This window comes from Geotrypetes seraphini, chromosome 7 (genome assembly GCF_902459505.1).
Source record: "Geotrypetes seraphini chromosome 7, aGeoSer1.1, whole genome shotgun sequence".
NCBI lineage: Eukaryota > Metazoa > Chordata > Amphibia > Gymnophiona > Dermophiidae > Geotrypetes > Geotrypetes seraphini.
In genome coordinates, this window is record NC_047090.1 from 133,808,846 (window position 1) to 133,824,753 (window position 15,908).

The 15,908-nt window shown below is 45.2% G+C and overlaps 1 protein-coding gene across 2 annotated transcripts in view; it reads right to left on the minus strand.

Moving 5' to 3' along the window:
* The window catches only part of SOS2 (SOS Ras/Rho guanine nucleotide exchange factor 2), a 292,583-nt gene that overhangs the window by 136,673 nt on the left and 140,002 nt on the right, over positions 1–15,908 (minus strand). For both annotated transcript variants that reach the window (XM_033951288.1, XM_033951289.1), the window contains 3 exons: positions 13,246–13,373; positions 7,951–8,606; positions 6,060–6,141 (listed from right to left, as the gene is read on the minus strand). In XM_033951288.1, the coding sequence (XP_033807179.1) occupies positions 6,060–6,141; positions 7,951–8,606; positions 13,246–13,373 (866 nt within the window). The remainder of the gene's footprint in view (positions 1–6,059; positions 6,142–7,950; positions 8,607–13,245; positions 13,374–15,908) is intronic.

Here is a 15,908-nt window from a genome sequence, read left to right on the forward strand (position 1 = left end):
AAGGCACTCGCCTTAGCGAGAGCGCCTTTGCGAAGGGCCTCAAGAAGGGCATTAAGAAAGGGCTATCAACTATAGCCGGACTCCCAACTTATAAGACTAGCTAACTAATCAATTGTCTTCAGTCTTTCTTTAGCGTTCTACCAAGTCTTTAACTATCAATCTACAACTTTCTACCAAGTCTTTAACTCTCAATCTTACAACTTTCTATCTCACCAACAAGCTACTAAATCTTTCTCACTAAACCGGCACACTAACAAACAGACGTTCTTAACTGACAATTAACTAACTAACTACTACTACTAACTAACTAACTAACTACTCCATCCCTCAGACCAAGAACTAACTAACTACCTCTATCCCTCCCTCAACACTTACTGACCAACACCTAACAGCCCCCACCCTAACAAACATCCTTAAAAAAAAAAAAAAAAATTAAAATTAAGAAATAATAACAATAAACCTTTGTAATGGCAGGTAGGACTAGAAGCAGCAAGACTTCAATCAAAACAGGCAGTTCAGTCACCGAGAGCACCCAGGGGATGGCTATGGTCCGAGTACAGATGGAAGGAGAACCAGGACGGAGGGCAGAGGTCTCTGTACAGACCGAGGCCATCCCCTCAAAGATGTCTACAGTCTCAACGCAGACAGAAGTAATGGTTCAACCGAACGAAAGCCTTTTGATGGAGCTAAAGAGCCTGAGAGAGGAGGTTCAGCGCTTAAGGAGCATCCGAGACGACGAGACCTTCATCGATGGAGTCATCCAGGAGCTGTCTCAGATCGCTGAACAGGAACCTGACAAGACCACCCTGGGAACACCCATAGCATCCAAAACGGCCACCTTGAGACAAACTACCGGAATGCAGGAAGTGGTTGGAGATGCTGACTCCTGGCAGTTGGTGACTTCCTCCACAAGAAAATGCAGAGGACCTAACTCTGTCTCTTTTTCCCCCATACAGGACAGCTCAACATCGACACCTCATATCGCCCTGAGGAACAGATATCAGCTGCTACAGGAAGGTCCGGAGAAAGAGCTACAAGTAGTTGTTCAGCAGACGGTTCCAACTCCAGAATCAACAGTACAGCCCACCCCTAAGAAGCGCAGAGTGGTGGTCATTGGAGATTCGCTGCTGAGGGGCACCGAGGGACCAATCTGCAGACCAGACCTACAATCAAGAGAGGTCTGCTGTTTTCCAGGGGCCAGGATCCGGGATGTCACTGCTTGCATTGACAGACTCATCAAGCCCCGAGACCACTTCCCCATGGTTCTAATCCACGTCGGAACCAACGACACCGCAAGGAGCAGCCCGGACAGCATACCTGAAGATTTCAGGGCCCTGGGGGAGAAGCTGAGGAGGATGGATGCGCAGGTAGTCTTCTCCTCGATTCTCCCAGTGAGGGGCAAGGGCAGAGCCAGAGAGGATCGAATACAAAGGGCGAACGACTGGCTGCGAGGATGGTGCAAGGAGATGAACTTCGGGTTTCTGCACCATGGAGAAGCATTGCAAGGACTACAGGGACACGACGGGCTACACCTAACCAGAAGAGGGAAGAATGTCCTCGGACACCGCCTAGCCCGCCTACTCCACAGGGCTTTAAACTAGGTAAGTCGGGGGAGGGTACAGGCACAAACAACATACCAGGCGAACTAAAATGCCAATACATTTATGAGGCTGAGGAAAGTAGACACCGAAATTCTGGGTCAGGGGTGAGTGCACACACTTTTGAGTCGGGAGTAGGGTCACATCATATTTATGGGTCACATTGTAATTCCGGGTCTAGGGGGAGTACACACTGTAGTTCTGGGTATATGGGGAGTACACATTGTGGTTCTGAGCCTCAGGAAAGCACAAATAACACAAACAATGCTAAAGGTGTTCAAATAGCTCAAACAGGAATATCCCCACTGAGACATAACAAAAATATAACATGGAGGGCTATGTACGTCAACGCACACAGTTTAGGAAACAAGATCCTGGAATTGGAAACAGAAATAAGGAATGCCGGCCTGGATGTGGTGGCGATATCCGAAACCTGGCTCACAGACTCCCACGGGTGGGACATGGTCATACCGGGTTACAACTTGCTTCGCCGGGACAGAGAGGGTAGGAAGGGAGGGGGTGTAGCATTATATACTAAAGATGACATTAAGGTCACGAGAATCTCAGATGTCCAGTATACTGGGGAATCCCTTTGGGTTAATTTGGCCAGAGGGAAGGACAAATGCTTGTATCTTGGCGTAATTTACAGACCCCCAAGACAACAGGATGACCTGGATATGGAAATAATCGAAGATATAGAAAATATCACCTTGCGTGGGGACACAGTATTGCTAGGTGACTTCAACATGCCTGATGTGGATTGGGTTACACTTACCTCTGCTTCCGGCAGCAGCAGGAGGCTATTAAACTCTATGAAAGGAGCAAGCCTCAGGCAACTGGTGTTGGAACCGACAAGGGATCAGGCAATACTGGACCTGATACTTACCAATGGAGAAAGTGTCACAGAGGTCTCGGTGGGCGACACATTGGCCTCCAGTGACCACAACATGGTATGGTTCAATATCAGGAAAGGTTTCACTAAATCTACTACACTAACCAAAGTCCTCAAATTCAAGGACACAAATTTCAAAGAAATGGGAGACTTCGTTCACCAGGCGCTACAAAGCCAAGAAGAAACCGATAACGTGGAAGACATGTGGTCGACTTTGAAAGCAACCATACAAGAAGCAACAAACCGCTATGTAAAATCAGTAAGTAAACGGCGAAGGAACAATAAGCCACAGTGGTTTACTGTGGAGATCTCAGACCTGATCAAGGAGAAGAAAAAAGCATTCATCTCTTACAAACAATCAGGGAAGCAGGACTCTAGAGCAGACTACCTGGCCAAATCAAAAGCCGTCAAAACAGCAGTCAGGGAGGCTAAATTCCTCATGGAGGAGTCTCTAGCAAAGAACATCCAGAAGGGAGATAAATCCTTCTTCAGGTATATCAGTGATAGAAGAAAAAACTCAGGCGGGATTGTACGTCTTAGGAAACCAGACGGAGACTATGTGGAAAAGGATTCGGAAAAAGCCCAACTATTAAATGAATACTTCTGCTCAGTCTTCACCCGAGAAGCACCAGGGCTCGGCCCTCAGCTACAGACAAGGGTTGGCTCAGTTGACCCGTTTAGTAACTTTGAGTTTACGCCCAGCAGTGTCTACGGTGAGCTGTCAAAGCTCAAGGTTAACAAAGCAATGGGGCCGGACAACCTGCACCCCAGGGTGCTTAGGGAGCTGAGTGATGTCTTGGCGGAGCCACTGTCCGCGCTCTTCAACCTCTCCCTTAGTACAGGCAGCGTCCCGTTGGACTGGAGGATGGCTAACGTCATTCCACTCCACAAGAAAGGCTCAAAGATGGAGACAGCAAACTACAGACCAGTGAGTCTAACATCGATAGTGAGCAAACTAATGGAAACTCTAATCAAACACCAATTAGATAAGATCCTGGATGAGGAGAATCTACGGGATCCCCGACAACATGGATTTACTAAGGGGAGATCCTGCCAATCCAACCTGATCAGCTTCTTTGACTGGGTAACGGGAAAGCTGGATATAGGGGAGTCCCTGGACATCGTGTACCTGGACTTTAGCAAAGCATTCGATAGCGTACCACACCGCAGGTTACTGAGCAAGATGAGTTCTATAGGATTAGGTAACACATTGACGAAATGGGTTGGGAGCTGGCTTGGAGGTAGGCTCCAAAGGGTGGTGGTGAACGGCACCCCCTCCGAAATGACGGAGGTGATTAGTGGAGTACCACAGGGCTCAGTCTTGGGCCCAATCCTATTCAACATCTTTATAAGAGACTTGGCAGAAGGGCTTCGAGGTAAAATAACATTATTCGCCGATGACGCCAAACTGAGTAATGTAGTGGGCAAATGCACAACAGACGAAGATTCAGTGCCCGACAACATGATGCACGACCTACTCCTACTGGAGCGATGGTCTAGGACATGGCAACTCAACTTCAATGCCAAAAAATGCAAAGTTATGCACCTGGGCAGCCAGAATCCATGCAAGTCTTATACCCTTAATGGCGAGATCCTAGCAAAAACGGTAGCAGAACGAGACTTGGGGGTAATCGTCAGTGAGGACATGAAGTCTGCCAATCAAGTGGAGCAGGCTTCGTCCAAGGCAAGACAAATCATGGGCTGCATACGAAGGGGTTTCGTCAGTCGTAAGGCGGAAGTCATTATGCCATTGTATAGATCCATGGTGAGGCCCCACCTGGAATACTGTGTGCAATTCTGGAGGCCGCATTATCGCAAGGATGTGCTGAGACTGGAGTCGGTGCAAAGAATGGCCACCCGGATGGTCTCGGGACTCAAGGATCTACCATACGAAAAACGGCTTGACAAATTACAGCTATACTCGCTCGAGGAGCGCAGAGAGAGGGGGGACATGATCGAGACGTTCAAGTATCTTACGGGCCGCATCGAGGCGGAGGAAGATATCTTCTTTTTCAAGGGTCCCACGAAAACAAGAGGGCATCCGTTGAAAATCAGGGGCGGGAAACTACGAGGTGACACCAGGAAATTCTTTTTCACTGAAAGAGTGGTTGATCGCTGGAATAGTCTTCCACTACAGGTGATTGAGGCCAGCAGCGTGCTTGATTTTAAGGCCAAATGGGATCGGCACATGGGATCTATTCACAGGGCAAAGGTAGGGGAGGGACATTAAGGTGGGCAGACTAGATGGGCCGTGGGCCCTTATCTGCCGTCTATTTCTATGTTTCTATGTTTCTATGTTTCTATATTGTTCAAATTGTTCAGAAAAGAAATAAAAACCATGCTATTCAAGAAATCCTTGAAGACAAACTAACACCGCAAGACTCGTCCCAACTCTCTGAAGCAACCCATTCTACTCTTCAATTCCTCTGGAAATGGCCAGATAACTCCTTTTGTAATCCACCTTGAACCGCAAGGTAATAGCGGAATAGAAATCACTAATGTAATGTAGTGTAATGTAATATTGGATGGGAGGGAGCACAGGGAAAAGATAGAGCGATCAGAATCTGAGGCAAATGGAGATGCTGGACCAATGGAGGGAGAGATGCTGGCTCCAAGATGAGGGGTTGCAATGGGAAAGGAAAAGAGAGAAACAAGCTGGGTAAGGGAAAGGGACAGAGAAGGGATGCAGGAAACACAGAATCAGGGACACTGAACGTAGTGTTTGGCAATTCTTATTTCAAGTTGAGGTTGCAGAGTAAAATGCAGCCTATGTTATCTAAATCTGATTTTCAAAAAATATTGAAGTCAATGATTTTGAGGAGGTTGGATTATTGAAATATTGTGTACCTGGATTTGCCAACCTCTAGTATACATTCACTGATCATGTGTTTGAGTTCTATTATAAGTTGTACTGGCTGAAAATTGAGTTTTGGATCAGATATAAGTTTTTACTTCCGACATATCTGAGCATACAGGGTCATGCTCCTGGCTACCTGGTGCAGTGTGTAACCTCATATAGTTCTCTACCACAGTTATGTTCCTCAACACACCGTGATCCGACGATACCAGCAAGGAGAGGGGTTAGATTGCAGACAGTCAGGACTGGGGTTTTTTCTTATGCTGCCTCTAAAAAATGGAATAAACTTCCATCTTACATTAAGAAGCAAGCAAGGGTGGGGGAATTTAAAAAACTATTGAAATAACATTTGTTTTGTCTCATGAAGTATGGAGACTTGAGTCTGTATTTGTCTTCTAGAATCTAGATTATGCTGTGATTGGTTTCATTGGTGTTTAGCATGGAAACGAATATGTAATAACTTAGTTCTGGCAGATGTAAGAGGGCTCCACGCAACTCCTCTCTCAATCATAAAAGCCTCTTCTAATAGAAGTGGCCTCACTTAACAATTCTATTAGGAGCCACTCAATGTAATGTTAAGAGTTCTCACATCAAGTAGTTTACAATGCCACTACTGAACTGATAGAGCAGCGTACAGTCTCATTAACAAATAGCATAGTAATAATAACAGAATGAAACCAAGAATCAGAATCTACTTGGAAGGGTCACTTACCTTTCAATCAACAATGTCAACAGCTCATGTGGCTTACAAAAGGACCGATAGGTGGTGAGGAAGGTGCGTACAAAGTTAGGGTCTGCAAAGATTTCAGGAGATAAAGTGAACTATGATTACTAGATACATAAACACAAATTATAATTAAGAAAAAAAAGAAAAGAATAACAGCTCTTTTGAAAGGTTATTTCTGCTGCAGAATTTGTTAGTTTTTTGTTTTTTTTTTATGTCTCAAGCAATTCATTTTTGCAAAACAGATGCCTAGATGTACCTAGAACTATATAATTTTGCTTCTGATTTTAACATCTTCATCAAACTTTCTCAAGAAAAAAGAGATTATGTTCTTATCTTAATAATATCTTTTCCATATGTGTTACTCTGGACAAGCAGGTAATTCTCACAATACCATGAACTCTGCAGAAGGAATCCACTCCGGATTATTGCTGTAACCCTCTTACTTCACTGAGAGCTCCACTGCTACCAACAGGTGGTTTCAAAGCATGCAAGAGCTCCTCCAAGAGCAGGTGAAGTAATGCAAAATGGGAAAACTTCCCAACAAATAACAGTTCTGCTCAAACAAATAACAAATGAACAGATAGAGCACTCCAGGCCGATGGATCCAAGATGGCCGCGTGCTGATGAGAGTGAGCGAGACGCCGCCAGAGATCCTAACGAAATAACATTTACCTTGTGCCCCAGCAATGCCGAAAAGGAGAGGGAAAGGCGCTTCTGGAGACTCGAGGCGCCTGGAGACTCCCCTTCAGATGTCTATGGAGGATTTTTTTGCGGCGCCTGAATCAAGAGGCAGCAGCTGCATCGGGGAGTCGCCCGCTGGAATCGCCGGGAAGGAGTGAGGTCGCAGCAAGTTTCCCTGGGCTAGAGTCGACTCTGAGCTCCGACGCTAGAACCCCGCCCCCTCAGCCGCAGCGTGCTAGCTCTCCACGGGAGAGTAGTCAGCCCGAGGAGGCAGACTTCGTTTCCCGGGAGGCTGAAGTGAGTAAAGCACTGGAGGAAGACGAGACTGCGGTGAGAACAACGAGGGGACCTGAAATGGAGCAAGGTTCCCAGAGGGAGAAGACTGCCATTGCTGTGGAAGCTGGGACAATGCAAGCAAGTATATTCTCTGTTCCTAAACCCATGAATGTTACTCTAGACTCTATTTGGGACTTGGTAAATTTGCGTGTCATCCTTGCGCAGGGCCATGCAGATGGGATCAGACAGAGTTTACCGGGATGGAGTGTGGCGCAGTGGTTGGATCTACAGCTTCAGCACCCTGGGGTTGTGGGTTCAAACCCCGCGCTGCTCCTTGTGACCCTGGTCAAGTCACTCAGTCCTCCATAGCCCCAGGTACGTTAGCTAGATTGTGAGTCCACCGGGACAGAGAGGGAAAATGCTTGAGTACCTGATTGTAAAACCGCTTAGATAACCTTGATAGGCGGTATATAAAATCCTAATAAACTTGAAAAAAACTTGAAATTCTCTAGGTGCCATTTTCACTAACATAAATATAATAAAATATTATTTTGTAATCAAAGAACTTGATATTAAAATATATTTTTAAAGTAAAACATATCCTGAAAAAAATGGGTTAATCAAATCATCTGTGAAATAAGAAAATTTAAGCATTATTATATTTACATGACAAACAATTTAACTCTATTAGGAATCTGAGTCAGAATATTTTCACCAACTCCAGTAATCCACAAAATTGCTTCAGAGCCCTGGTTAAGACATGTTATTTTACTGTTAACCCGTTATTAGTAACTAGGTTTCATTACATAACTATGCTCCCAAATGTAACAGAGGAACAATTTAAAGCAGCAAAGTGTTCTCATTAAATAGATATAATTCCCTTGCGACTTGCTATATGAAAAAAATTAATGGGTCCTACCTGCATACATATGATAGGTTAGCCTTTCAATCAATTTTAGCACTGTTCCACCTTTAATGATGGGAATACCAACACTGTTTTGCAGGCTGTCCTCAAAAACAATATTTTCTTCTGAGTTTTCCTCTGCAAAACGATAAAGCTCAGTACTAGGAAGTCTCAGAGGTTGCTCATTCTCTTCTTGCTGCAACACAGAATCAAGCATTCGGTCCAAAGTGCCACGGTACTGAAGGGAGATGAGAACTGCCATCCAGTTACTCTTTTCCTCTGCAGATTTGGCAGCAAACACAATGGTGTTCTCATCCTTGGAAACAAGCTCAAAGGCATTCTTGTACTCACAAGTGTCATCTTTGTCATTGATATGAACCTTTCTCATGATGAACTTCTCCTTGAGCCTATACTCTGCACTGCTGTACCCTGGCAGACGGGACTGGCTGTGGTTAGCCTTGCAGCTGATCATCAAACCATCAAAAAGGAAGATATGGCGCTCATGTTTGGCTCCAACCCTGATGAGTGAGCCTTCCATAATCAGCTCATTGCAGCACTGGCCGATGTCTTTGCCTTCCCAGCCATCAATATTCTTCTGAATTTCATTCATCTTCTTAATGGCTAGATGTTTGCTTCGGATCTGGCGGTTGTAGAAACGGCAAACAGGCTCCCTACAGGAAAAAAAAATATTACTCTGTTTCTTGAGTTTATAACGTTTTCTGACAGGGCTTGCAAAAAAATTCCAACTGAAATAAAAGGTTTACCAGCTCAAAATAAATCTATTCAATTGTAACAACTTTCTCTTTTGTTAACTGCATACAGCTTCACAATCCTGCAGTATATAAGCAGAATGTTATGTTATGTGAGCATGTATTCCCCCCACCTACCGCACCCACAAAGGCTACTAGCCCTGTGTATCATATAACAGTGGTATAGGCATTCTGCGTGAGGCCAGGGTTAACATGAGTGGACACTAGGCAACTCTCCCCCATTCCTCCCCCTCCCATAGTCCAGCATCTCTCCTGACAAATCCCTATTCCCCTTCTCCCCTTAGCCCACAATTTCACATATTTCAACAGCAGTCAGAACAGACTTTGTTTTCTTATGGCTTTAAGCTAAATCACCAGATTTCAGTATGTGAACTTGCCAAATTTCCTATAGTGAACTTACCAGATTTCCTATAGTGAACTTGCCAGATTTCCTATAGTGAACTTGCCAAAGTCTAGAGTGAGAGATTCTCTGGTGACTAAAATAGAATTGAAGACTTGCTATTAGATTTATGCCTCACTAATAGCAAGTCTTCAATTCTATTTTAGTCACCAGAGAATCTCTCACTCTAGACTTTGGCAAGTTCACTATAGGAAATGTTCTAGAAATGTATTTTCACAACTCACTCATCCCTCTTACCCACAGGGCTGCCATTAGTGGGTCCCAGATTTCCAAGAGGCCCCCATGGTCCAAGTATATCTTCCTCATTTCCCTCACCTTCCCAGTCTACCTTTAATGCATTTCAATTCACACAGGGCTGTAGACATGGCACTGAGTCTAGAGCTTTCTTTTTGCCACATTCTGCCCATGCAAAACAGGAAGTTGTATCTGAAGAAGGATCTGATAAGAAAGCTTGTGTGTTTGTATGTGGAGGGGGGGGGATTTGAGAGAGAGGGGAATATGCCAGCCTGTGTGTTTGTATATGGATGAGGGAATTTGAGAGAGAAAGGGGAATCTGCCAGACTGGGGATAGAGGGAAGTGACTGGAGGAAGAAATGATGGGAACAGAGGGGAGGGACAGTGGGATGGAGGGAGAGAAGGAAGAGGCAGAAAAAGATGCTGGACCAGAGGGGGAGGGAGAGAAATGCTGGATGGGAGAGCAGTCGGGAAGAAAGAAAGAAGTCCTGGACCCTGCAAGGAAGGAAGAAAAGGAGGAAAATGAGGGAGAAATGTTAGACCTGGATGTGGAAGGGAAGGAAGGAAAGATGCTGAAAAATGGGAGGGAAAGCTATGGATCATGGGGACAGTAGGAAAAGAGATGGAATAATGTAGAACCATGAGGGATGGAAAAGGAGGAGAAATGACGGACCATGAAAGGGGAGGGGGCAGAAAGGGAGAGAAATGGGACAGGAAGATGCAAGGGGGTGGAAGGAAAAGGAGATGTTTAGCCATGAGAGTGGGGTAGGGAGAGGGAGAAAAGATGCTGGACTACAAGAGTAGAGGGAGAGGGAGATACTGGAAATGGATCCATGTAGGGAAGATGTAGTGTGGCAAGGAAGTAAAGCAAGGATAGTAAGTACAAAGAGGATAGTCTATTAAACTAATGGCCAGCATACCGTAAACAATTTTATAATGCCTTTTTAACTCCGTCAGCACATTATTGATGGATGATGTGCTCATGACTAACATGAGAAATTAAAAAAAGGTATGGGCAAGCTCTTGGAGGAAAGTCCATAACAAAAATTATTATCCAGATAGTAGAGAATGACACGGTGGCTGTTACCCATGGCTAGCCGCGGGCAACCCGCCAAAACGGTGAGGGGGAAAAAGTGCTCACTGAGGGTACTGGGACAAGGCCATCCACCGCCCCGTGGAGCGGTGAATGGCCTTGTTCCCGCAGTTAAGGGAGGGAACGCGCGCTGTCACCAATCGTGCGCAGCCCCCTCCCTCCTTCCTACCTACCCGAATCTATCTATCTCCCTCCCCCTTATCTTTGCGGCGCGTTTTGAGTAACTTCTTCATAAAGCCGTCGGAGCCTGCAAGCAGTAGCGTGTGTGTGTGAATGGAAGCTTCTCCTCTGACGCAACTTCTGGTTGCGTCAGAAGAGAAGTTTCCGCCCACACACACGCTACTGCTTGCAGGCTCCGATGGCTTTGAAGAATTTTCTCAAAACGCACCGTGAAGGTAAAGGGGAGGGAGATAGATAGATAGATAGATTCGGGTAGGTAGGAAGGAGGGAGGGGGCCGCGCGAAGGGTGTCGAAGGGTTGTGAGGTGGCGAGAGGGAAGGGTGGTGGAGGAAAGGAACAGACGCTGAAAGGACACGGAAAAGACAGAGTGGGCAGACAACGCTGAAGGGAAATGGGGGCAGACGACGATAAAGGGAAATGGGGGCAGACGACGATAAAGGGAAATGGGGGGAGAAGACACTGAAGGGAAATGGGGAACAGAGAGTGGAGAAAAGAAGTGAAGGGAAATGGGGAAGAAAGAGTGGGGAAAAGACGCTGAAGGGAAATGGAGAAGAAAGAGTGGGGAGAAGACGCTGAAGATAAATGGGGAAGAAAGAGTGGGGAGAAGACACTGAAGGGAAATGGGGAAGAAAGAGTGGGGAGAATACGCTGGAAGGGAAGAAGATAGAGATGCCAGACTATGGGGGAGCGGAGGGAAGAAGATGTGTGCCAGACCAATGGGGGGGGGTGAAGAGAGAGGCACAGTAACAGAGCAAATGGAAGACGCAGAGAGAAGACAGACAGTGGATGGAAGGAATTGAATGAACAGATGAGGGAAACAGAAACCAGACAACAAAGGTAGAAAAAAAAATTTCTATTTTTTTTTTTTTTTTGGCTTTAGGATAAAGAAGTATATTAGTTGTGTTTATAAAAATTTATAAACACAGCCCTGCCAGCTGAACATCTTTTTCTCTAGTTCAGCAGCCAGAACTTTGATTTATAAGGAAGGAATAAGCTAAATATTGCACTACTGAGGCTTGTATGGATGCTGCGGGGATATTAGTCACAGTGACGGGGCGGTGACAGTGGTCACGGGGACGGGGCGGGGACAGTGGTCACGGGGATGGGGCGGTGACAGGGACGGTGGTCGCGGAGACGGGGAGAAATTTTTTCACCGTGTCATTCTCTACCAGATAGCCTTAGAAAAGCCTTTTCTCATTCCAGGAAAAAAGCAAAAAGAAGGACTGATTTAAGAATCAGTCCTTTGGTTACACTTTCATTTGCTTTTTTCAGCACCCACACACCCCCATACCTGTTTTTCTTTCATCAAATAAAAAGTAGAATTTCATTCACCAGCTCTCTTTCCACACCAAATACAGCTAAACTTTAAAATACAAGCTTTCCTACCTTACAGACAGCAACTTTCTTTTATTCAGCATTGTCCCCTAACTCTAAAGTCTTCTCTAAAATTTCTCTTTGAGCCTACTGCACCGCTCGAGTCATCAGCTGTCTCTAGGTGTCCTTATAATTGTCATGCACACTTTCTTTCAGGAATGCTCTCCTCTCATTGTTCATGCTCAGCTCAAATTGTCAACCAGCAGAATTTACAGATTTTAAACAATCACTGCTATTTATTTTATCACTCTCCAGTTTTACTTGCACCCTCCCCCCCTCTTTACTTTAAGTTGGACATTGTAAGCTTACCCAGACTTAAATTTCTCCCCCTCCCTGGTCAGGACATATATAGTACTGGCTCTAGCTTCAGAAACACCTTCAGCTCAGAATCTATTTAAGGGAAAGGGAAGGGGATTGGGGCTTGTATACTGCCTTTTTGTAGTTTTACAACCACACTCAAAGTGGTTTACATACAGGTACTCCAAGCATTTTCCCTATCTGTCCCCCTGGACTCACAATCTAATGTACCTGGGGCAGTGAAGAACTAAGTGACTTGCCCAGGGTCACATGGAGCAGCGCGGGGTTTGAACCCACCACCACCTCAGGGTGTCAAGGTTATAGCTCTAACCACTGAGCCATACTCATATTTACTCATATAAAGCCAAGAATAGCAACAGTGCTGCAGTTTTGAGTGGGCCTAAACCCATTCGTAGGGGCACACTGAATATTAAAGTAGCATGCATGTTTCAGATCAAATACCCTATCCTCTGAAACCTATGACTAACAGCATAAATCACCTGACAATTAGTTACACTCTCTTAAATAAAGACCTTAATCACTTGCGTGATGCACGTATGCTGCTCCTGCCTCTACACATTTTGCTTTCCTATGCTGAAATAGCCCTAACTCCCCCACTGAGCAGACTTTTCTATTTTTGGTTTGTTTTTTGTCCGCTCATTAGCTTCCTCCTACTCTTTTTTTCTTGGTCTTCCAGCTCAAAAAGAACTTACTACAACTGCAGCTTTGGCTTCATGAGGTTTCACTCACAGCTGTTCAGAAAATTCTACTTTTTGTACTCCTTCCCACCTTTCCCTTTCTGGCCCTAGAGATCCTTTTAACCCACTATCACAAATTCAGATTCTTCTTAAACTCTCATATATGTGTTATTTGCTTTCCTCGTTTACACAGTTAACTAAATTGAAGGAGAACAAGCTCTTCTCAAAAGGATCCATGCTTTGGAATGTCCTGCTCAATCTTACCCAGGTCTGCGACGAGGTGAATGCTTGTTGTAGATGCGCTCCATGCTGCAGCGCAGGTTCAGGAGTGCGGTGGTGGCCTGTTTCAGGCACTCCCTGTCTTCTTCATCTTCACTACATTCTTGCAATTGCTAAATCCCCCCCCACCCAACAAAGACATGTTCAGATACTAAAATATTTTTCCAAGGACAAAGTCTCAAATTATTCATCAAAACAAGAGGCATATGTAAACCTGAAAAAAGTGTTAAAGATGGCACCCAGTCTCTTTCCTGCTTTGTGTCCTCCTTGAGGAAACATTTAACTGTGTCACAAGCAAGAGGCATCATCATTCACTTTAAGAAGCAAAGATCTGGGTTGCCGTAGAGTTCATTGCATGTCACATGGCACAGGATTGGTTAATGCATTTTGATCCTGTAAAAGCTTAAGGATATATCAGCTAATGTTTGTATCTTATTTGGCTAAATAATTATCTCTTGTTCACAATAAGATTTGACACAACTCAAACCCCCTCCCCCCCCACTATCAATGGATAGATTTCACCATAGGCAGCAGAATGCTTTTTTGTTGGGGGAGCACAAGCTCCACCTCAGACCCCACCCAAGCTCCGCCCCAGATCCCGCCCCCATAATAGTACTGATTGTAATACCATTTTTTCCATTCATTTTTCATATATATACACACACACAATATAATCTTATTAACAATACATAATGGTTAACTACAAAATTAAACTACACAAAGCACACAGTATGTTTCTCAACATTCATTCCTACCAGAACACCTAGCCTTGGTCACACATGCAGAACACAGATAACCCCTATGCAAATACAGGACCACAAACTAAAAGTACTAATATATACAAAACAAACCCTAAGATTCAATACTCTGCATGCAGTACAATCCCCAGAGAAAGAAACAAATGCATTTCTTCCTGAACAGTGCAAAATATAGACATCAGATGTCATTTCTCAAAACTACTCAATAGTATACAAGAGCCGCAGTTGTATAATTGATAAAAATCATGTATTGTAGTTGTCTTAGTTAATTTCACACTAAGGACTAACAATAAATACTCTGATAGACACTCTTATGATAATATTTCTGGAATGTATGGACTTTCAGACCACCACCAGGTATAAAACACCGATTGTTTAACTCTTTGTCGGTCCAGCTTTTATTATTTATTCATAGTATGCTAATTTTCAAATTTTTCATTGTTTTTTAACTTGATTTTTCTTAAAATTTTCTATATATTCATAGGAAACGGAACGTCACTTAGCTTTAGCTTATAGTTATACTGTCCTGTCTTCACCTCTCCCGACATGCATGTTTCAAAAAAGAAACCTTTCTTCAGGGTCGAGGGAAACTATCATGTCTAACAATTCTCCCTTTCTTCGCAAGAGTTCACGGGAGCCAGTTAAAGAAGCTGCTGAGCACCGAGCAGGAACGTCAAAGCGCACTCCCGCTCACTGCCACTCAGCGGCAGAGGAAACCAGCCGCGAAGACCGGGTTAGCAATGGGGCAGGAGCAAGGACAGCTCGCTCCTGCCCGCTTCACCGCTGGACCACCAGGGATAAAAGTAAGTGGTAATTTGGGAGGAGAGCTGTCCAGCGAAGGAGGCAGGCAGGCAGGAGCGCAGAAAGGGGACTTAAAAAAAGGTACCGGGGGGAGATTGTGCCTGTGTTGCCTATGGGGGTGTGCCTCTGCTGTCTATGGGGGAGGTGTGTGCCTCTGCTGCCTACGGGGTGGGGGGGGTGGGGGGGGTGCCTAAGCTGTCTACAGGAAGGGGGTGCCAGTGCTACCTAGGGGGGGATGCCTACACTGCCTATGGATTTTTTGCTCTATAAGACCCTTTCCCGGCCTACCACTAGACCACCAGAGGAGGTACAGGGCAGGGTGGTGGGAAATTTTTTTTCCCTGAGTTTTCCACCTCTTCAGGTGGGTGCGTCTTATAGAGCGAAAAATATGGTAATTTCTCTGCCAAGATGTCCAGGCACTCAGAGTAGGTATGATGAGATAAATCTGAATCATACTGCTTGATGCCTGGTGATGGTAAAGACAACCGTCTTGAGGAACGGTGCCTGGACATGCATCAATGAGAAAAGTGTCAGCTTTGACGATGGTGTGAACATCTGGAAGCATTCCTGGATCATCAACAATGCTGGTCCGATGTCAAAACGGGAGAAGAACTCAGACGTCTGGATGTCCTGGGCCTCGACTGGTGTTGATGGGGAGTAAGGACCTGGTCCTCGAGGCCTTTGAGGAGCAAAGCTCAATATGAGCTGGTACCAGAGGTGTCACAGTGCTGGTGTGAGCTGCTTGTGTTTGCAGCATAGAAGCCAACTCCCTTTGCACTATTTCCCTGATCTGTTCTTGGATTGACGGCACTGGTACAGTCATGGGCATTGGTACAATAGGTGCTGAAGGGTGTCTAGGCATTGGTGACATCGATGATGAGGCACGCCTCTGAGGCGACACCACCTGAGGGAAGGAGAGAGGAAGTCTGGATGTCAACGCTTGGACTGTGTTGATGGAGTTGATGTTTGAGAAGATTCCGAGGCCCTTCTAGGTGGAGAAGCATGCTTGCACTTCTTAACTTTTTTGGAGAATGTCCCAGTTGGAGATAAAGAAGATGAAGTCGACATCAAGTGAGGCATCTGTACCAG